Here is a 22,366-nt window from a genome sequence, read left to right as displayed (position 1 = left end):
GACACACTGGATTACCCGTAATTAGCCTATGTGTACCCAGGCGTCCAGCTAGTAGGCCTATCTAAATGCTATATTACCTTTACAAATATTTACCATTGCAACCATAGGTTACGCCAAACACCATAGAGTTGTTACTGCAATAAAATAATGTTAACTTTGGTATATAGTTGAACCGTCATCAAATAAAGAATTTTAAAAGAAGATAAATAAATCCAATATGTATTTATTATGGTTTTCAGTAGTAACAATAGTAACTGTGGTATTTAGGCGTAAACTAGTCATATGGTTGCGCCGGTAAATGTTCATAAGGGCACCTGCAAATGTCAGTATTTCCACTATGAACAGTTGATATATAATAAGTTTTTATATATTTAAAAAAAAAAAACTTCTAGAACACAACTATATATATATATAATTTTCAGGATACTGATGCTCATTATTAATGTTAGTCATGATAAGTGATATGAATTTTTACTGGTGACCAGTGGAGTCTTGCTCTAACTAATCGTTGAGTCCATTGCGAGCATGCCACCCAGTGTTGATTAATAGAACAGCAGGTGGCCACCACTTTTCCCAACAGCCTCTCACAAAATGTATGAGAATCTATCCATAAAAAAAACATGCCAGTAGGTTAAATGAATTACAGAATGTAAAAAAAATTATCAATGCAACTGATGTATCTGATCATAACAGCTTAAATTGTTTATTGTAGTGTCATATTTACTAAGATTAACAGTGGAAAAAAACCTACAGAACATTTGAATACTGTGTAAAATAACAGGCTGGCATTTATCACTGCAACCAGGCAATGAATCTCATCTAACATAAACCTTTAAAGTAACTAATGCAATGAATTATACATAGTCATAATGAAGACAGATGTGCTTGACAGGCAAAAAAAAACACAAAAGAAGGAATATCATCTGATATGAATATCTACTAGTGTCTAAAGACTGGTAGTTTCTCTATGTGAGAACTAGATAATGTTCATAATTTGACAACTGGAATGAATTAATGTTATGAATTAATGTTACAATCTAGTCCGCTGATTAGCAGGAAGTTCATCCTGGTCGAGCCCCCACAGGAATGTTCGCAGGCGTGTCACTTCCTTCATTAGCTCGGGGCTTGGGATTGGCTGATTCAGGTCCAGCCGAGGTGTCTCATTAGGCAGGATAAGAGGAGGATGGTCCAAAAAACTCTCAAAAATATCTTAGAATATGTGAATAATATTAAAGACAAAAACAAATATTACATATAATATAAACATAATACATTAAATGTGATATACACTACAGTTTTAGGGTCTGTACGATTTGTGTAATGTTTTTGAAAGAAGTCTTTTATGCTCACTATGGCTGTATGTATTTGATTAAAAATACCATAAATATATTTGATTACAATTTAATTTTATATTTTTATATATTTTATATTTAATTTTCAGCATCATTACTCCAGTTTTCAGTGTCACATTATCCTTCAGCAATCATTCAAATATGCTGATTTGCTGCTCAAGAAACATTTCTTATTATTATCAATGTTGAAAACAGTTGTGCTGCTTAGGCCTAAAATTTTTGTAGATTCTTTAAATAATAAAAAGATGAAACTTACTGGCTCCAAAACTTCTAAACAGTAGTGTATATTATATAAGTAGGTATAAAATAGTTTGACAGGCATATTATCAATATTATATAAGAATATGTTGATTTATTTAGGTTGTTACTCACCACCTCCAAGTTCGGTACCGAGAAGCGGAGCCCATGAAGATGGTGGGGCTCTCGTTGGTCCAAGTTTATAATGAGTGAGAAGATGGTGAAGCTGGGAAGGACTTAGCAAGGGATGTTCTTCCTGTAAACTTGACCAGGATGACTGAAAAACACAGAGTGTTAATATCTAAATTATAGACGTGAAAAGCATTGTGTTCTTTACATATTCAGTGCATGGGGTCAGTTTGTTCTCAAACTCTCACCTGAATAAGGCGGGTCTTAGGTATGCACAGGAAGTTGACCGTAACTGATAGCTTCTTTAGAAACTCTGACGCAATATCTCCAAGGCCTGCTCCTTGTAGCCAGTCTAAGACCAAGTCCAGATTTGTTCGAATTTGAACCGCACGTGACCAAGAGAATAGACTATCTTTAAAAGATTGAAGAAACAAATCATTTTAAACCTCAGACTTGCATTTGTGCTGGTCGTCCAGCCCTAAACTCATTGCCATCATATCCTGCTGTCATCGTTGCCCGAAACCATGCGCAAACACTACTGTGTTTATGAAAGACTGTAAATTCTCACCTCTCTCCAAGAGTGTGTTGAGAAGAGACGTGTTTGTGAAGAAGAAGAGGTAGCCAAATGTTTGGGAGGTTAGCGGTGGAGAGAGGCAAGCTTCTCGGGAGAGCTGCAGAGAGCAGCGATACACTTCCACCAGTCCAGCGACGGTGGGCGGCAAACTGGAGATGTCTTCTTCCTCATCTCCTTGCCCTTCATTACCAGATCTGTCCTTTGCTCCCGCTTTTCCTTTCTTCTTCTCCTCACTGGAGAACGGGTTAGTGTCTAACAGTGCTGGGAGCAAGGAGTATAACGTCTGATCGAGAGAGGAAAATGAGTTTGAAATAAATGAAATGCTTTAAACATACATGTGTACCCCTAAGTACCCCTAATGCACACTGATGCACTCTCACCTTGGTCAGATGGTAAACACACTGCTGAAAGGTGTGCATAATGACATCATCCAGCTGTGCCAGCGCCTCAGAACAGGTGTCCATATCAGCTGAGAGAACGGGGTCACCCGGCACTACAGGTTATGATGTGACAAACCATAAAGAGACAGAACATAAACCATCCCAATTGACCTGGTAATTATTAACATTCGAAATTTATAATAATTGCACTCAGTTTCAGAATAACAGTTGTTTGACAATGTACAATATAATATCATGTGACAAGTACAGTTTGACATTTGACAAAGATTTTGACTATGTTTATTTCATGAACTGCTTGTATTTGAGTTGTATGAGTCATGAGTCAGTATAGGTTGAATATTGTAATTCTATTCAAAGTTGAGGCTTATTTCACAGTACAAAATTTTTGCTTAGACTAGCAGGTATACTAAAATAAACAAGATGGCATAATAAGAGATGAGAGAAAACTGATTTAGTCTAACAAAATACATAACACGTCTACAGCAGAAGATACGGCACGTTATGCAACAACACAAGTATTTTTTGTTTTGAGAAAACATGCTGTAACTGTCGATCTCTCACTAACCTTCAAATTCCCATTCTTTTTCCATTGCTTCAACTTTGACCTGAAAGAAGTTGAGGAGCTCCGTGGCATTGGACATCCAGAACATGAGAGGTTGAAGGTCAGAGGAGAGCTTCTGCATGCTTGGTGGAGGAAGTTCAACATCGGCCTCTGCTGAGCTGAACACACATCAAAAAACATTAAACCTCAGCACAGGGCACAAAATTCACACATTTATTTATACATATATTAGTTTAAATGATTGCTTTCATACTACTTTACATATATACTGTGTATATATACAGGTGCATCTCAATAAATTAGAATGTTGTGGAAAAGTTCATTTATTTCAGTAATTCAACTCAAATTGTGAAACTTGTGTATTAAATAAATTCAATGCACACAGACTGAAGTAGTTAAGTCTTTGGTTCTTTTAATTGTTATATACATTTAATTAAATAAAATAAATGAAATGAAAACAAATGAAATATATAATATATAATACAATTTACAATTTAATTCTATTCATTTATATAATTATATAATTTCTTTAAATAGAAAGTATATATTCTAGGCATGCACAGGCATTTCACAGTAAAGGATTATTTAAAGAATGGCAAAACACAAGTTCAGTGCTGGGTAAGGTGAGAGGAATTTGCTGTTTACAGGCCTGTCACTGAGCAACAATGTTTGAACAATGTATACAGATCTAGTACAGCATGGAGAGGTGGTGCAGGTTCTTACTTTTGTGTTGGATGTTTGTCACCGAACTCTTTAATTTTATCCTGAAAGATGAATAATGGAACAGACAGGGAGAGAGAGAGAGAGAGAGAGAGAGAGAGAGAGAGAGAGACAGATTAAAGCAGACTCGGATGAATGCATGGGCGGGAGTGTTTGGCTGATGTGTCCGGACAATGACAGCACATTTTCCAAACGGGTGGAAATGACATCAGTCAACCTCTGTTTACAAACTACGGTGAAATTCCAGTGAAAGCCCATCTGTGTCTGCAGCTGTGGCTCCTCAACCACAGCTTCACAGTGCAGAGAGAGTCCATTTTAAAACACTCTCAGATAAACTATTAGTGTTTGTTGTGTGTTTTAACCGTTAGTCCAGTTTTATCTCTGCAGTGGTTTGACAAAACATCAAAGTGGGCAGAAGAAGTGTTAAGAACAGTGACAGCCTGTTCAAATCATGTCAAGTTCATTATCACCTTTGCAGTCCAATTGCTGTCTCAGTGCTGTTATATAACAGCCCAGCCATGTACTTTACTAAACTCCTAATAAAGGTTGTGGCTTTACACTTCATGATTTCATGATGTTTCATATCATCTAGACCAGCGGTTTCCAAAATATTCTGCCCCATTAGTAAAACTCGAGCAACTCTTCATCAACACAAATAAAATAAAATAGAATCACTTTATTATCACACCAAACCAGACATAAGTTTCTTTTACCTCATTTTATGGATATAATTTAGCATGACTATCATTAATATTACTAAAATAACTATTATTACAGTGATTCACTTAAAAACAAATCTGGAAATGTACTTTAAGACCCCCCAGAAGTATTTGTCATAATTGCATTTAGTTTGGTATTGGTTTGATGAAAATGACAAAACATAAATACTTTCCTTAGAAAAAGAAATGTGTTAAGCCTTTAATTAAAAAAAGTACAAGAGTAATGTTTTAATTGTTAAAATAATAATTATTTAATTATTAAACCAATATATTTTGCTTATCATATATTCATGTATATATTTATTTATTTATTTTAACACTTTAGTATAAGGACCAATTCTCACTATTAACTAGTTGTGTATTAGCATGCCTATTATTAACATATTGGCTGTTTATTAGTACTTATAAAGCACATATTCTGCATGACCATATTCTACATCCCTAATCCTACCCAATACCTAAACTTATCAACTACCCTACTAACTACTAATAAGCAGCAAATTTGGAGTTTATTGAGGCAAAAGTCGTAGTTAATGGTTTGTTAATAGCGAGAATTGGACCTTAAAATAAAGTGTGACCATATTTGTTTTAAAAAGGTTATTTCTGTTAGATAGATTAAAAAAAAGCAAAATTACGTACACATAGCCTTGGTTAGGAATCACTGCACTAGACTTTTGGATACTCACCCAAACAATTCCTTTGATCTGATTGGCTGCCTTTAAAAGTAGTTGAGGTAATATTGCAGGATCCAGATGTTTAGAGGCGTAGTCAGTCATGAGCGACAGAAGATAAGCAGGTGCTAAAGCCCCGCCCCCCGAATCTGGGCTGGAGTTCTTCAAAATAATTTCCTGAAATTAAAGTATAAGTAGTAACCGATTTGTATAAATAAATATTATGAAGTCATGGCAAAAATTTAAAGTACTGCAGTATTTGTTACACCACAATTTACCAGTGATAATATTTTTCCTAAATTAACTTTCATTGCAGCACTCACTTAGTATGCCATATTATAAACATTTACACAGAAATGTTAGCAGAACTGTTTTCTAATTTTTACATCATTGTAGCCTACTGTTTGTCTGTTGCAGTAAATCATTATGATAAAATCCGCCCTGTCAAAACTGCACTAGTGTTTGTTTATGACAGATATATCAGAAGGATTATTCGATTGTATCAGTGTTTACCTGCAGTAGGGCATCCGCATGTTTGGCCTGGAATCTCAGCAGCGATTCTGTGGACCCCAGATACAGCCTGAGCATTTCCTGTCTATCTGTCATCCCGCCAGGGCTGTAGGAAGTTGGCATGTCATCTTGCCACGGTGGCGGTAAGGCCAGGGGCGGAGCGGGGGTCACACGGGGGTCACGGTAAAGGAAAAGGAAGTGGCTGCCAAGACCCAACAAGTCTCCGGGTTTTAGGACTGCTTCCCTATAAAGTGGAGCTCCATTAAGAGTGACAGGTCCTCCTCTGAATGGATGTGCCAAGGCTAAAGAAGAAGAACCAGAAGTATAATTGCAGACAGTATTGGGCAAGCTACTCAAAACATGTAGCTAGCTAAGCTGGCAACCACCATACAGAAAAAAATCAGCTAAGCTAAACTAAAAGCTGAAAAAGTGGTAGCACTAGAAACTATATGGTAGCTTGCTATATATTTAAAATACTTAATATTTTTTAATAAATATGATATATTATAATAGTCAGCTGTAATCTCATCCAATATTCTACGTGTTTATATAAAATTGTACAGCGGTATTTGCTACTCCAATATACTTTAGCAATACCACAGTACTACAATGGTACATAGTCCAAAAATACACAGAAACGCTGTGTTATTCAAGTGCTTTTGTGTACTGTTTTGATAGTTTTTTTTTGTTTTGGTAAATGTATTCACCTTCACAAACGTGTAAGTGCTGAATTTAATAATGGCATTCTTTGCTGCAAACAATGTACGCTAGCATAACAATAGGATTTGCATGTTTTGTTGTTAGTAGTGATCTTTTTGTTGTACGCGTTATGTCACTTATACTACACAACTTTCAGAGTTATCTGATTGCTGTTCTTACACTACGTATCTGTCTAAAACAAAACAAATTGCGCCCTACAGGTCTAGATGTTTAACCTGCTAAATCTCTTTTGGGCATCAGCTACACATCGGCACTTCTTTCAAACTGAGTCTTTGAAAATTCAAACATATAGTGATTGGCACTCATGTGCAACTCGCTCAAAATTGGTTTGCCTCCAATTTTGGACTGTCCAAAATTCTGAAAATCAGAGCTAAAATCGTTCCAAGTCATGTAGTGGGAAATTAATTTTGACTGGAATTGATAGATAGTTGTGAAAAGAACAGCAATCCATGACTGAAAATCATGTAGTGTGTGAGCGACATTATCCTGTTGGTGTTTTGTTGAGTGAGAAACCTCACCGATTTTTCCTTCCAATGACTTCCGACATGGATGCTAATGCGGGGGATGGGAAACGCAAGCTTGTGCGAATTTCGCTGCTTTCCAAAGTTGAAGTTTGGTGAACTAGTATCGTTGAATTTTTTGCTAATTTGTTTCACGTGAAGAAGTGTGACCAACAGAAAACCTGTGTGGACTCCGAATTAAAACTTTAAATCCACAGAATTTCAGCATTGCAGCGAAACAAGAGTAAATTTCATATATTTACATTTTGGATATATTGTATGTTGAATAAAATTTTTAGAAAAGATGAATTTGACATCATATTACAACCACTGCCGTGTTCATAGAAATTTTGTATGCCAAAAGTCTAGTACAGGGGTTCTCAACTCACTTTCCTGCAGAGTTTAGCTCCAACCTTGATCAAACTCACCTGGCTGTAAATTTCTAGTAATCCTGAAGACACTGATTCTTTTTTTTCATGATTCCCAAAAGAATTAAGTTCGCAAGTCATGTTTTAAAACAGCCTAGAGAGGAAGACGAACATACAACTTGCACACAGAAATATCATCAGTGAAAAAGTTGCCGAGTTTGTCAGCTCTCTTTAATCAATAAAATTGCAGTATAGCATTTCTCCACATCAGTACTGTCCGTTCCTGTTTTATCGCAAATGTTTGAAATCCTTGGTGCTGCATTATTCAATGTGAATGTGAAAACCTAAAGCAGAGCCCATTTGCAACAAAACCCTTGAGTTTTGTTTTGTGTATGCATTAGTTTTATCTGTCTTTGCTTTGGTGTCATGGTACCTTGACCACGTGGTTGCTCTGGGACGGCCGCGTCTCTTCTGATCAGGAGGTGTCGGACAAGCAGGTCAGGGGCTGAGAGGTAAGTGTCCACTTTTAGAGGCCTCTTCCCCTTCCTCTCTCTCTCCCTGTCCATCTCACGCTCCCGGAATGTTGGCTTCCGCCCAAAAACATGTGTGTGACCCGCCATTATGTACAACACGAAGTCCTAAACAAATAATAAGCAAGAGAGTGAGAGGGTGAGAAGGAGACTGGCGAAGACAGAGAGTGGAAAAAAGCTGTTATGATCTTCATTGTGGTCTTTACTCCAATCTGTGCAATCTCCTATCTTAAGTCGCAGAAATACAGCGGCGATAAGGAATGAAGAGTGTTACAGTTTTCAACAATGTGTGCTTGTGTGAGGTCATTGTGCAGAGATGGAGATGTAGACACAGCATGCTTGTGCTGGTATTGTCCGGCCCCCGTGTGTATATAGAGCCTCTGTATGGCTGTTTTGTGCTGCGTGTTCAGTGGCCATTCCACTCAAAGGTATGAAAGCGCTGATGGTATGTTGTGATTAATACAGGAATACAGGTATGATGTCATGGGATGGCTGTAAGATAAGTGAGATGATGCATGTCTAGCCTTGCTCTGGTCATAGCCTTGCAGTAACAGGAAGTAAGGCCGATCTGTCGGTGGAAGGATCAGACTCTGCGACATCACTTCCAGGTCGCAGGTGTCTTTCTCTTCTTCTGCTGCCCGAGTGCGCCTGTCTGTCTCACCTCCACCACTTCTTGACCCAGTGACCTGACAAAGCAGAGACAAGATAGTACTGTGAATGGATTACATGCCTTTACTGTATAATGGCATAAACATGCATTAAATAGACTTTTATGTTGTTTAATTTAGTATTAGGGACATGTAGTGGGGATATATATTATAGAGCTTGACAATGAGGATGTGAGAGAGTTCCAGGGCCAGTTGACAGAGCTGTCATTTGATCTATTGAGCCAGCGCTCAATTGAGCCAGTTTCCTCTACATGTCAACTTTTTAAAATTATTAGCTTGGTAAAATAATCTAACTGGCTAACACAGATGAGTTTTTGTGGAAATTGTAATAATGAAATGGAAGCAACAGTTGCTATCTTGAGTTTTTCTTTATTATTATTATTTAGCTATTATTTCATTTTTTGTGTGTAAAACTTGTGAAAAATGTGTAGTAAATAATATTTTTTAAATAATTAAAAATAAGTTTTACATATTATAAATATTATACATTTTAAATCATTTTAAATATAATACTCCAATATTTCATATATGTTTTAAAATATATATATTTCATATATAATTTAAAAAAAAAATTTATTTACAATGTGTCAATTCTGCTTGTCAGCGTTTAGTTAGGTAAATGATCTAGCTGGCTAACAAGGCTTTGTCAAATTTGTAATAATTACTTAATGATAGTCTTAGTAGCTTCAGTGAAAATAAGTTTTAAAAAGTTATCAGTAAACTTGTGACAAATGTGTAGTAAATTATATATGTTTATAATTTCAAAATAAACATTTACTTTAAATGTTAAATAAGTTAATATTCAACTATCATACATATTATACATATTGAAATACTTCTAAAAAATTATTTTATGATTTTATAAATATATATATTTTAAATATATAAATATATATTATGTAAAATAAATAAATTGTTCATTCATTCCTTTATTTATTTATTATTATTTTTTTTTTAAACAAGTGAATGCGTTGGAAGGAGAAGTAGAAATCTGAACTACTAGCCCAAACCGTGCAAACAGGGGGGAAAAATCCTTATTGTTGGGCCCTGTGTTATCAATTCGATTTCACATTATTGAGGTTGTGATATATATGCCTGTTTCTTTATTTTACCTCTCCTCCTTCTGTTGCTATCATGCTCACTATGTTCTTTCTGTCCTGTCCATTTGGGGCATTGCCAGAACGCCGAGGGTCATTGCTCACATTGCCCTGACGACGTCTTAGACTCAGGTTCATATCACTAATACTCCTCCTCAGTTCTGTGTTCCGGCCTCGATGACCTCGTTCTTCTTCTGGACCGCCCCCAGAGGACACGCGGCTCCGCCTCCAACGGACTCCTGTTACCACAGTAGTGTTTTCCCACAAATTAATTGTCACCCAGGTTAATACACTTTTAAAATGTCTATATAAATATAAAATGTGCAAATATAAAGATGGTTCAACCTTGATAGCTCTCTCCATCCCTCTCTCTCTCTCTTTCCTTCTCTTTCTCCTCCCTCTCATATTCATCAAGGCGCTGGATCTCAAACCGTCTTTCAAAATCATCCTTCGGCCTCCACATATCTACTAGCTGTAAGGGGCATTCCCAGGAGGCCACGCTCCTTCGGCACTCAGTTTGCCATTTAATGGCTCCATCTGGCTGCTGAATGGGCTTTCCAATGACATCACATAACAGGAAGTCCTCTGGGAAATATTTCTGGAGAGCTAGCCAGGTGAACAGGAAGTTGGGACATTCAGAAGGCAATGATACAATGAGCGAGTAAAGCCTAATTTCCTACATCTAATCTGTGATGGCTTCACTCAGAATGCACATTTGATTATTTGCAGCTTGCTTTTGATGTTTTATTTTTCATACATTGCAAGATAATGGATTGATGAACCCAATATGCAGGCCAATATGAAACTTCCATCATTATTTACTCACCCTCATGTCATTCCAAAGGTGGCTGCACTGTTTTTCTGAAGAATCTTATCTTAGTTCTTTCTAAACAACAACTATTCAAACCACAAAAGCACCATAAAAGTGATTCATATTACAGATCATGTGCTTTATTCCAGCCTATTGAGGCCATAACTTTTTTGTGAGGAACAGACTGAAATATACACTACCGCTCAAAAGTTTGGAATTAGTAAAACATTTTTTTAGAAGAAATTAATACTTTTATTCAGCAAGGATGCATTGAATTTATTAAAAGTGACAGTATACATTTTTACATTGTTACAAAAGTTTTCTATTTCAAATAAATGCTTTTGAACTTTCTATTCATCAAAGAATCCTGAATAAAATGTATTTCATGGTTTCCACAGAAATATTAAGCATCACAACTGTTTTTAATATTGATAATTATAATAATAATAATTTACAAATAAAAACTCTTGAGCATCAAATTGGCATATTATAATGATTTCTGATGAATGTGACACCCATTTAAAATACTGTATATTCAAATAAAAAAGTTATTCAAAAGTTATTATTAAAAAGTTATTTTAATGTTCAATTGTAATAATATTTCACAATATTAATGTTTTACTGTATTTTTATCAAATAAATGCAGCCTTAGTGAGCATAAGAGACTCTTTTTTTTCTTTAAAAATAAAAAAAATCTTGATTACAAGACATGGAAGGACATGTCATTTTGGATTTAGTTACATCAACACTGGCATAGCATGTCCATTTTTGGACCTGAAAGAGGTTCATAAATGAGATTTCAGTAGAGATTGAATATCAGTAAATAATGACAAAAATATTTTTCATGATATCTGTGACTAAACTATATTTCAATACATTCTTTACGGAAAACTGGATTCAGAAGACTTAGGGCACACGTCTTAAAGGGTTAGTTAAGCCAAAAATGAAAATTCTGTCATCATTTACTCACCCTCATGTAATTTCAACCCTGTATGACATTCTTTCATCTCTAGAGTGCAACAGAAGATATTTTGAAGAATGTAGGTAAGCAAACATTTTTTTTTGTCCATACTATGAAAGCCAGTGGGACTCAAAACCATTATCCAACATTCATCAAAATGTCTTCTTTGGTATTGCAGAGAAGAAAGAAAGTTATACAGGTTTAGAGCGACATAAGGGTGAGTAAATGATGACAGAATTTTCATTTTTCGGTGGACTATGGCTTTAAAGACACACTTTGATTATTTCTTGATGGTGCTTTTGTGCTTTTTTGGATTTTGACTACTGTGACCACTGAGTAAATGATGCATAATTTTTACAAACTCACACATTAGTGATTGCTAGACTAACTTGATGGGTTCACCATTACAGGGAAAGAAATACCTGTGTCTTCGCTCTCGTTCTCTCTTTCTCTCTCAGTGTAGCGGGTGATGACCTGCTGAATGAGCTGGCGGGAAGTGGAGTGCATGTTTGCCAGAAGACTCCGATAGTTAGCTCCACTAGACAGGGCATCTCCATAGATCTTGACTAGCCCAGGGGCATTAGAGGAAGCGGGAGGCAGGTAGTGATGTGATGACGGGGTGGCAGAATGTGCCCATATTTCCCTCTCACGTTCTCCAATGGCACAGTCTCGGTCACTGTTGGACCGGCCTCTCAGGAAAAGGTGAGACAGCCGCTTGGCCCGGGACTGCTGATTGGCGGGGCGAGGGCGGAGGAAGGCTGGAGAAGGGGATGGAGAGGGTGGGGCAAGAGAAGGGGTGGAGTGAGAGAGGGAGGAAGGGACTGATGATGGGGCCTCGGGAAGGGAAGCGGCATCTGAGCTAGTTGTGGACCTGATTAGACGAAAGCAACAGGAAGGAGGTGATATACAAATCATATATTGTATATCAGATATTAATCTGTCTACGTAGTACAGTTTGTACAGTAAAGCGTCCATGTTTATGTCATACATGCAGATTTTTCCATAATGTTCCCCCATTGCTTTGAAAGAGAAATGTTAGTAACAGTTAGACCTATGACACTCAGTTTGTTTGTCCAGATCAATTAATTTATTAAAAAACAAGATTAACAGTGCAATTCATTATACAATAACTTGAATACATTTTATGATGAACATGATCTAATGTCTGAATTAAAATGTATTTGAATATTTTTTAAATTAAAGTTTTTTTTAAATGTCAGGGTGGTACAACTGTACTGATATCATAATGAAGAAAAATAATGAAATGATTGAAAAGAGAACCTAATTGAATAGTTTGGCATAATCTTTTCTTATTATTTATAAAAGTAGTGATTTAATATAAAAAAGACTTGACACAGCCAACACGCAAGCAAGCACACAAATGAACAAATAAGTAAAATAATATATATATCATAATATTGTTGTTATAATCTCTCTTATTTTTAGTCTGCAAGGGTCAGAATAAGGTCAGTAAGTAAAATACATTTTTATGTATCAACCTTATTGAACTAGATTGTGTCACAATTTAAGTTTCTTAAAATATCAGATAATTTGTTGTTGTTGTTTTTTTGCCTTTTTTTTTTGCAAAAGGTTAGGCAAGCTCATTTCTAGTTGTAAAATGTCATACAACATATATTATATATGTCAGGGTTCTGGACTATCTGTGTGCGTTTTGCTCCCCGTGACACAGTTTTTCCTCGTGTTAACTTGTTTTCAGCTGTCTCTATTTTGTCCCTCGTAATCCAGTGTTTAAAAGTCCTAGTCTGTTCAGTTTGTGTTTGTCAGGTCTACTCGTTCTCTATGTGTGTTGACTCAAGCTCCTATTGTGGATTGTCTCCCGTGTTTCGTGATTAAAGACTGTTAAATGTTTCCTCGTGACTCCAGCGTGTTCCCTCAACAGAGTCACATAAGACCTGACCAAAACAGTAACCTCCATGTGTCTACCCTCCGTTTTGTTTCCTGTTTTTACCCAGTGTCTATTTTTTCCGTTGTTCCCTGGATGGATGCCCTTCTTCGCCCCGAATACCCCCTCCTCCTGCTGGACAGGGGGACAGAGCTCTCGAGGACCATACCGTTCCAGGCTCAGCTGCTAGCAAGCACCACCAGCTCACCTCTCACTGTCACTCCCGAGGATGATCTTGCCAGATCCACTCCGGACCCAGAGCCCAGCCCACCATCTCCCCGCTGTGCGGACCTAAAGCCCGAGCCCACCGATGACGGAGAGCCAATTCCCACCGCGATCTACAAGCCAGCGCAATGCCGAGCGACTAAGCAGAGGATCGCCCCGGAAGTAGAGCCCAAGCCGTTAGACCAGGTGCAAGAGCCAGCAACAATGCCCGCCATGAGGGAGAAAGCCGCGGACGGTGTGGGCGCGGAGAGGAGCTCTGCTCCCTGCACCGCGGCTGAGGGTGAGCCGAGTATGGCGGGGCGAAAGTGCCAAAGAGGAGAGGGCTCCAGTCCCCGAATCCAGTCCAGAGCGCCCTCCAGTGCCAGCTCCTCGTAAGCGCCCTCAAGTGTCCTCTCCTCCTGAGCGCCATCCTGTTCCTGTGTACAGCCTAGAGGGGGCTTCCGATCCGGAGTTAAGCCCTGAATGCCCGGAGACTCACAAATGACCGCCCTCCCACCCGCTCCTGCCTCCTCCACCGCTGTCGTCTGGCAGCCCCTCTGCCTGCCCTCAGCCCACCATCATTACGGTGAAAGCGCCGTGGGTCTGCCATCCTCTAGCATCGTCATGGCTGGAGAATCCTTCACCTCCGCCTCCAGCCTCCGAGGCCCGGACTCCGCCTCGGTACGTAGGCCCAGCGGCTCCACCTCGGCTCCTAGCTCCCTCGCCTCCACCGTCACCCGTCGATCCACCAGCTCCACCGGGCTCCCTCGTCCCTCTGGCTCCGCCTTGGTCGGGCGTCAACCCGCCAATCGCCTCAGGACTCTGCTCCTCTGGCTGCACCTCGTTGCTCCATCCCACCGGCTCTATTGGGCTCCTTCCTCCCGGAGATCTCCAGGCCTCCGGCCTTGGTCGCCAGAGCCCTCGGCTCCACCCTGGCCCCCCGGATCCTCGGCATCCCCCTGGCTCGTTGGCTCTCCATCTCTGCCTCTGGCTCCTCTGCCACCTGCTCCGCCGCCGTTGGTCGGCCCCCTGGATTCGGCGGCCATTCCTCCTCCATGGCTCCTCCCTCTGTCGGCTCCACCCTGGGTCGACATTATGGCTGTGGCCTGGGTCCAGCTGGGCTCCTACTGTTCCAAGCCCCTCCTGTCTCCTCCCTGGCTCCTCCCTCCATCGTCTCCTCCCTGGACTCTGTCTGCCGGCCCCCTCCCGGACATCCGTCCTCCTCCTGAGCCTCCTCCTTAGTTCCCACCCATTTCCCCCCCTCTGTTGTTCTACAGTGCGAGGACGCATCTTCTGGGAGGGGGGCAATATGTCAGGGTTCTGGACTATCTGTGTGCGTTTTGCTCCACGTGACCCAGTTTTTCCTCGTGTTAATTGTGTTAATTTGTTTCCAGCTATGTCTATTTTGTCCCTCGTTATCCAGTGTTTAAAAGTCCTAGTCTGTTCAGTTTGTGTTTGTCAGGTCTACTGGTTCTCTACGTGTGTTGGCTCAAGCTCCTATTGTGGATCATAATAATAATAATAATAATAATTAATAATTAGTTACATTTATATAGCGCTTTTCTGGGTACTCAAAGCACTTTTACATGAAAGTGGGGGAATCTCCTCAACCACCACCAGTGTGCAGCATCCACCTGGATGATGCGACGGCAGCCATAGTGCGCCAGAATGCCCACCACACACCAGCTTATTGGTGGAGAGGAGACAGAGTGATAAAGCCAATCAGTGTATGGGGATGATTAGGGGGCCATGATGGTCAGAGGCCAATGGGCAAATTTGGCCAGGATGGTTGTACCCCTACTCTTGTCTCCTGTGTTTCGTGATTAAAGACTGTTAAACGTTTCCTCGTGCCTCCAGCGTGTTCCCTCAACAGCGTGACGTGACAATATACTTTTTGCCTTGCTAATTTTTTTTTCAAAACCTTTTTTTAAAAGTAATGGTAAGGGTGTTTACACACATGTATTCAAAGGAGAATGGAAAATATGACAGTTATAGATTCATTAAGTGAAAAGATTTTTGACAATTGTATAATAGTCTTTCCATCTCAAACCAACATGTATACAGTTCTAAGAACCTGGCACATGTTTTGTACTTTTATTTATCTTGGACACTTTTATTTGTCATTGATCCAGAGAGTAAGAGAAAGTTCAGAACACTGACTTGACTGATGCTGCACTGGGCCAGCGAGCTCCCAGCTTGGCAAAGTGTTTCCGTGGAGAATTTATCCACAACCCCACTGGGAAATGAAGCTTCCTAAATGGGGGACTGCCAGACTCCTCCATCTGAGGGAGTAAGAGAGAGGGAGTTGAGGACTGGACGGGAGTGTGGAGAATGGAAAGATAAAATGACAAAAATAAATTGAGAAAGGAAGGACCGGGGGGAAGTAGGAAAAAGCAAGAAAGGGAAATGTCTTAACAGTCAGAGAAAGACAGATGCAAAGAAACACCAGAAGACCATTGACATAAGATATCAATATTAGCCATTGTGTGAGTCTTTACATTTTAAAAATATTTCATCTTCTAAGTTTGTGTCATTTTTCTCCAACATCAGATTTTGATTTTGGCAGGGAATGACGTTCAGTAGACAAATGGCAGGAAAAGCTAACGTCCCGTTGAATAATCAGGACGTGCAATGTCATACATTCTTCATCATCTACGAGTCTATGAGTAACAGAGCATTAACGCAGTTAGCAGGGAATGCCACAAAGTTGACAGGGCAGGCAGTGAATAGTTATGGCTCTGAGAAAAAGATTTATTTCACATTCATAATGAAAACCAGAGGTTTGGCACTGTTGCTCCTGACCTAAGCATACTCGTGGAAGTCAAGTACGAGTCAAGTGGCTTCGCCAAGAGGCCATGACGAGGATATCAACCAAAATGAAACTATCACTGCTGAGGATAAGCCACGAAGCCAAACCACATTCTATGAATATCATCCTTGTCATACTTTGATTAAAAGCACTGAACGTCGGCTATACATAATAACATAATTTTTTTTGCTCTCCAGCCTAATTATGGACTTCATCTCCATGTATCCTCACAGACAGCCGGGAAAACCCCTGAACAGACCCCCTAAGTGTCCTATGTCCCCTATTGTTCCTCAAAAGTGAAGTTGACTTTTAATATGTTGACTCTTTGACCATAATTGATTTCATCACATTCTACAGAGTAAATGGTGGATGTAGAACAACCAAGAAATTTACAACTTTTGGTTGGGAAAGGTATTCAGTATATGCTGACTGCAGCTCCAAAACAGTCATTTTGCATTGGTAAAATGGCTTTTCTTGCCACCAGATGATCTGAATGTGACTTACCCACTGTGACGGGCTTCCTCTTTATATCAGGATAAATCTTCAGAATGGCTGTTGTTGTTTGTGAAGTGTATTATAATAATGTCAAATAAATACCAGTGGAGATCGGTTCTGTGTCTCCTTATTCCAGAATAATTAGGTTTAAATAGTCCATTTTCTGCATGAGGCCTTGCTTTGCTTTACCAGAATTTGTCCTTTCATCCCGTTTTTAGCATGTCTTTTTCAATTTCGATGTACAAGAAGGGTCCTCTAGTCCTTATTCTTGCTTTCTATTTCTCCCTCGTTTCTCTCTCCCATTTTCTGCTTCTATAGATAGAGAAGCAGGCCCATTGTTCTAAATGACAGAATTTCCTTCCTCCCCAATGGACAACACCTATATCCTGAAAAAGAGAGAGAGAGAATATGAAGTATATGCATAAAGCGTAATACGCATACGCATAAAGTCAATGACACTGCTGTACAGCAAGACGAAAAAAATGTTATAAGCACTATAGTCAGGATGTCCATTATGTTCATTCACAATCAGAACAGAGCCGGAAATTGTCTGACAGTTGGAGAGCCCTAGTCAGAAGAGACGCCATATTGAATTTTACAGGATTAAATATGGTGCTACCCTGACTAATGTGTATAGAAACAATCCTCAGGAAATATATATGAATGAATGAACAGTATACTGTATGTTTATTACCCATAAGAAATACAAGGTATGAGCAAAAGTCTAACACTTGCCTCATAACCTTTGACCTTGTCAACAACAGAATGATGTGTCTCAGGAAAGAACCATATATATATATATATATATATATATATATATGCATGTGAATGTGTGTATATCTATATATCCTATTTGTATAAGAAATATCAGTACTAAAGATTTTTTTCTTGTTTAAAACATAAATCTAAAATTGTGAGATTTATGCATAAAACAAGAAAAAATAGAACTACTAAATAACTATTACTAAAATAATTAGATTATTGTAATTTTGCTTCTTAAGTTATAACATTTAGCTATAACAGATATTTTTACTGTGTTTAACAGTAAAAAGTTATAACATTTAGCTATATCAGATATTTTTACTGTGTTTAACAAACACACACACACACACACACACACACACACACACACACACACTCATATGCACCATGTCATTTCAAAAAGCAAAGCCAAAAGCTCTGAGACAGGAAGCATTGACAGCAGACTGTGAAGGCTCCTGTACGTCATTCAGACTTGTCCCTCCATGTTTAATTTTATTGTGTAAGTGAAAGCTCTTCCTGGCTCCTGGTCAGAGGGAATGTGTTTGGAATGAGGTGTGCATACTGTAGTGCACGTTTTCTTTGGTAAAAAGTTCTTACTGTACATCTCTCACACCTCAACTCTAGAGGAGGAATGAGAAGGTGGTTTGGTAGCCAGCAGTGCCCTACAAAGGCAGAATACAGTAACTACACTCTCTTGAATTAGGCTTATTGCTTCCTATAGTCTAGGCCAGGGGTGTCAAACTCAATTCCTGGAGCCCTGCAGAGTTTAGATTCAACCCTAATTTAACACACTTGATCCAAATAATCGAGTCCTTCAGACTTATTTGAAAACTATATGGTATGTGTGTTGGAGCAGGATTGAAACAGAACTCTGCAGGGCTCCGGCCCTCCAGGAATTGAGTTTGACACCCCTGGCCAAGGTGCTGAGCCACAGATTTCCAAAAGTGCTCTATATTGATGTATTTAAAAAATGTAATTAAAAAAAAAAACTATTTATTTTATTTATTAGTTTATTTATTTATTTGCTGTGGCTAAAACTGTAATAAAAAATATAAGAATATGTCAAAAGAATTTAGCATTTATGCTGCTTCATTGCACACATTAAAATAAATAAACACTAAAACACAAATAAATTAAATAAAGCACACGATAAATAAAAAATATACAGGAATAAATGAATACTCTGCTTTAGACAGTGGATTCAGTAATAAAAGAAACATATGCTTCACAGAGATGGGTTCTGAATATACCATGGTATTATTCTGCAGGCTTTTTCCACTTTATGATTTACGATGACACTATTTCTTATCGTGCTATATTGTGCTTCTCAGTGTTTAGCCTGCTTTTTATTGGTAAATGTCAATATTAGTTGTTGTTTTAAAAAAATATATATCATTTTAATATTCCGTTCCATTTTCATTTGTTCATGAATTTCTTTCTGAGCGATTCGTTTTATTGTATTTTATTTTAGATTGTATATTGCAATTATTGTTTTATTAATATTACTGACACATTTTTTATTTTATCATTGCTTTTTATTATATGATTTATTATTGCAATTATTGTTTTATATGAATATTTTATTATAATTTTATTTCCATCATATTACATCTGAAGATAAGAATAAATACTGGAGGAACCTACATGAATACTATTCATGAAGTGTGTAAATAATAAATATACTCGTAAAGCCCCGCCTTTACTCCGCCTCATGCCCCTCCTACACAGTTTGACTTCCCATAATTCAGTGCGCTCATAAAGTCTTTCGAGAGGACGTTACGCTAAGGGCACAGCAAGAGGTAGGCCTCAATGTTTACATTTGTTTAATTTAAATTGTTGTGAGATTGCTTAATCTCGTGCAAGGTTTATTAAAATGCTTTAGCTTTACTCTAGCAGAATTCACGAAATAGCAACGGGCGTTTTATGGGAACGGCGAGCTAGCAAACAGGCTACTGTAACCGGTTATATCAAGGTTATGTTACTTACGCGAATATGTTTGCTGTTTTGAACGTATAATAAACCTATTTTACGCGTTTACAAGTTCACTTCAATTTGTATTTACCTCGTTGAAAGTTTAAAGAGCTCGTCTAAAATATATCAAGCAAGTTTAACATCACTATAGGCGTCGTATAACGAGACCGTGACTGGCGTCTGTTCAGACTGTGAAAGCCACTCGCAGTCGTCTGATATATTACACTGTTAAACTACGACATTTGAGCAGCTTAAGTCCAATTATGTGTTTTAAGTATTTTGATAATGTTGTTTATCTGTGAATGTTTACTGTATGTCACACAGACCCATTATCTTTGACTGAAGATGGCTGATGTTATTGAGGACAAGATCAAGAATTACAGAACGGCTCCATTCGATTCCCGTTTTCCAAACACTAACCAGACTAGAAACTGTTTCCAGAATTACCTCGGTAAGTACAGAAGAAATGATTATTTGGCCCATATTTGTAATCAAAATTATTGCATTAATAAAAACATATTGTGGTTCAAGTGCTTTGTATTATTTATGAAATGACAAGTGTGCTTCACATACAGACTTGTACAAAATTATAATGAATATGAGACTTTCGCCAGGAACGTGATGGTTATTAGTAGTATACTAATCTCATGGATAGATCTTTTAGAGCAACCAGGACTTGTTTTCTTGAAGGTCACATGGGTGGTAAAGCAGGGTTGTTTGTAGTAAATCTCTAGTTCGGTGTCTTTGCTTGTGTTAGTCCGGTGCAGCAAACCCCTGAAGTTATGAGCTATAATTGATCTATTGATTATTTGACCTTATCAGTCGTTACTTGACTTGATCAAAATGCATTATGAATTGAATAACGCATAGAAGTCTGGGGTTGTGGACTGTACACTATTCCTGGCTGATTGCAGTTTTTTTCCCCCTCAGACTTCCACAGGTGTAATAAGGCTTTGTCAAGCAAAGGGCAGGACAGTTCTCCCTGCGAATGGTATCAGAGAGTCTACAAGAGCCTGTGTCCAATGAGCTGGGTGAGTCTGTTCTACCAGAAACGCCTCTGAAAACCTAAGTAATAGAACCTTTGCGTAAACATGAAAATCAAGATTTACCATAGTTACCTAATAGACATTCCTTGTGTTATTTCATCAGCACATGCTTCATTAAAATAACTTTCACTTCTCAAATGGCTTTTCATCACATCATAAATGCAAAGACCGCATGTCCAGCTGTCTTGTCTGATCCTTTCTCCTTTTCAAATCAGACTTTTCACAGTCCAATCAAGCTCAGTTTTATAAAGCTAAGTTTTATATACATCAAGAAAAAAGTAATAAGTGTGGCTTTCAGTCTGTATGTTTTTATCTATGTGGCCATAAATATTCTTGAGAACATAATGCTGACAAAAACTTTTAGCAGATATATGCATTTGAAATTCTGTGAAACTGGACAAGCTTATTAAAAAAAACAAACACATTATCTCCATTCCTCCTTTCTTCTCGTATGACTAGAGGTCAGGGTGGTCCAAATCTGTCAAAAAAAAATTCCCATAACAGTGTGAACAGCGCAAACCACATGAAATCTGATCTTTTAAATTCTGATTTGGGCCACTTTTATTATGTGGTCCTAAATCAGATACAAGTCTGATGTTTTGCAGTGCAACATCACACTATATCGATTTGTCACAATTCTGTGCTGCTGTGAGTGACTCTAAAGTTTTTACAGACCTGTAGTTATTTGGTCACTCGGTCAATATGAAAGCCCGTGGAGGGACAGTGAGGTTAGAACTGGCTTTATAAAAGCAAAACTTGAAGGAAAACTATACGAGAACAACTTTTTCTTTCTTCTCGTCTTTGTTGGTTTCTGCAGCACATACACCTTTCAAATACGTACACTGAACAAAATTCAAGTTTTGAGGGAGCGTGCAATTGGCATGCTGACTGCAGGAATGTCCACCAGAGCTGTTGCCCGTGAATTGAATGTTCATTTCTCTACCATAAGCCGTCTTCCAAAGACGTTTCAGAGAATTTGGTAGTACATCCAACTGGCCTCACGACTGCAGACCACGTGTAACCACACCAGCCCAGGACCTCCACATCCAGCATCTTCACCTCCAAGATTGTCTGAGACCAGCCCCCCGGACAGCTGCGGCAACAATCGGTTTACATAACCAAAGAATTTCTGCACAAACTGTCAGAAACCGTCTCGGGGAAGCTCACCTGCATGCTCGTCGTACTCATCGGGGTCTCGACCTGACTGCAGTTCGTTGTCGTAACCGACTTGAGTGGGCAAATGCTCACATTCGATGGCGTCTGGCACTTTGGAGAGGTGTTCTCTTCACGGATGAATCTCGGTTTTCACTGTACAGGGCAGATGGCAGACAGCGTGTATGGCGTCGTGTGGGTGAGCGGTTTGCTGATGTCCACGTTGTGGATCGAGTGGCCCGCAGTGGGGTTATGGTATGTGCAGGCATATGTTATGGACAACGAGCACTGGTGCATTTTATTGATGGCATTTTGAATGCACAGAGATACCGTGACAAGATCCTGAGGCCCATTGTTGTGCCATTCATCCACGACCATCACCTCATGTTGCAGCATTATAATGCACAACCCCATGTTGCAATGATCTGTACACAATTCCTGGAAGCTGAAAACATCCCAGTTCTTGCATGGCCAACATACTCACCGGACATGTC

At 38.7% G+C, this 22,366-nt stretch overlaps 2 protein-coding genes across 3 annotated transcripts in view; one reads left to right on the top strand and one right to left on the bottom strand.

Moving 5' to 3' along the window:
* Window positions 1–685: 685 nt before the first annotated feature.
* Window positions 686–17,241, bottom strand: LOC107598383 (ras-interacting protein 1-like). Of its 2 annotated transcripts, none has more exons than XM_016289694.1 (16): window positions 16,951–17,241; window positions 15,798–15,919; window positions 11,953–12,401; window positions 10,104–10,364; window positions 9,774–9,997; window positions 8,518–8,679; window positions 7,897–8,101; window positions 5,879–6,177; window positions 5,381–5,542; window positions 3,979–4,019; window positions 3,259–3,413; window positions 2,673–2,785; window positions 2,287–2,575; window positions 1,967–2,130; window positions 1,725–1,866; window positions 686–1,209 (listed from the first exon to the last, which is right to left on the bottom strand). In XM_016289694.1, the coding sequence occupies exons 2-16, from the start codon at window positions 15,917–15,919 to the stop codon at window positions 1,031–1,033; spliced, it is 2,967 nt and encodes a 988-aa protein (XP_016145180.1). In that variant the 5' UTR covers window positions 16,951–17,241; the 3' UTR covers window positions 686–1,030. The 2 variants fall into 2 exon arrangements, with proteins under 2 accessions (XP_016145180.1, XP_016145181.1); XM_016289695.1 differs by having other exon boundaries at window positions 9,864–9,997.
* Window positions 17,242–19,422: 2,181 nt separating this feature from the next.
* Window positions 19,423–22,366, top strand: part of LOC107598404 (cytochrome c oxidase subunit 6B1-like) — a 7,159-nt gene continuing 4,215 nt past the window's right edge. The window contains exons 1-3 of the mRNA XM_016289727.1: window positions 19,423–19,502; window positions 19,999–20,125; window positions 20,605–20,705. Of these exons, the coding sequence (XP_016145213.1) occupies window positions 20,020–20,125; window positions 20,605–20,705 (207 nt within the window). The 5' untranslated portion in view covers window positions 19,423–19,502; window positions 19,999–20,019. The remainder of the gene's footprint in view (window positions 19,503–19,998; window positions 20,126–20,604; window positions 20,706–22,366) is intronic.

This window comes from Sinocyclocheilus grahami, unplaced genomic scaffold (assembly GCF_001515645.1).
Source record: "Sinocyclocheilus grahami isolate Dianchi unplaced genomic scaffold, SAMN03320097.WGS_v1.1 scaffold251.1, whole genome shotgun sequence".
Lineage (NCBI taxonomy): Eukaryota > Metazoa > Chordata > Actinopteri > Cypriniformes > Cyprinidae > Sinocyclocheilus > Sinocyclocheilus grahami.
The sequence above is the reverse complement of the archived record's forward strand: the minus strand, read 5'-3'. Positions and strand labels throughout refer to the sequence as shown.

Bases quoted from the DNA above. Each gene is read 5' to 3' on its own strand.
- LOC107598383 (XM_016289694.1), bottom strand. From the start codon at position 15,919: ATGGAGGAGTCTGGCAGTCCCCCATTTAGGAAGCTTCATTTCCCAGTG. The intron at 8,680-9,773 runs GTAAAATAAAGA...CTGCTTTGTCAG, and splicing joins TAGCAACAGAAGGAGGAGAG to GTCACTGGGTCAAGAAGTGG. The intron at 2,131-2,286 runs GTGAGAATTTAC...AATCTTTTAAAG, and splicing joins CAACACACTCTTGGAGAGAG to ATAGTCTATTCTCTTGGTCA.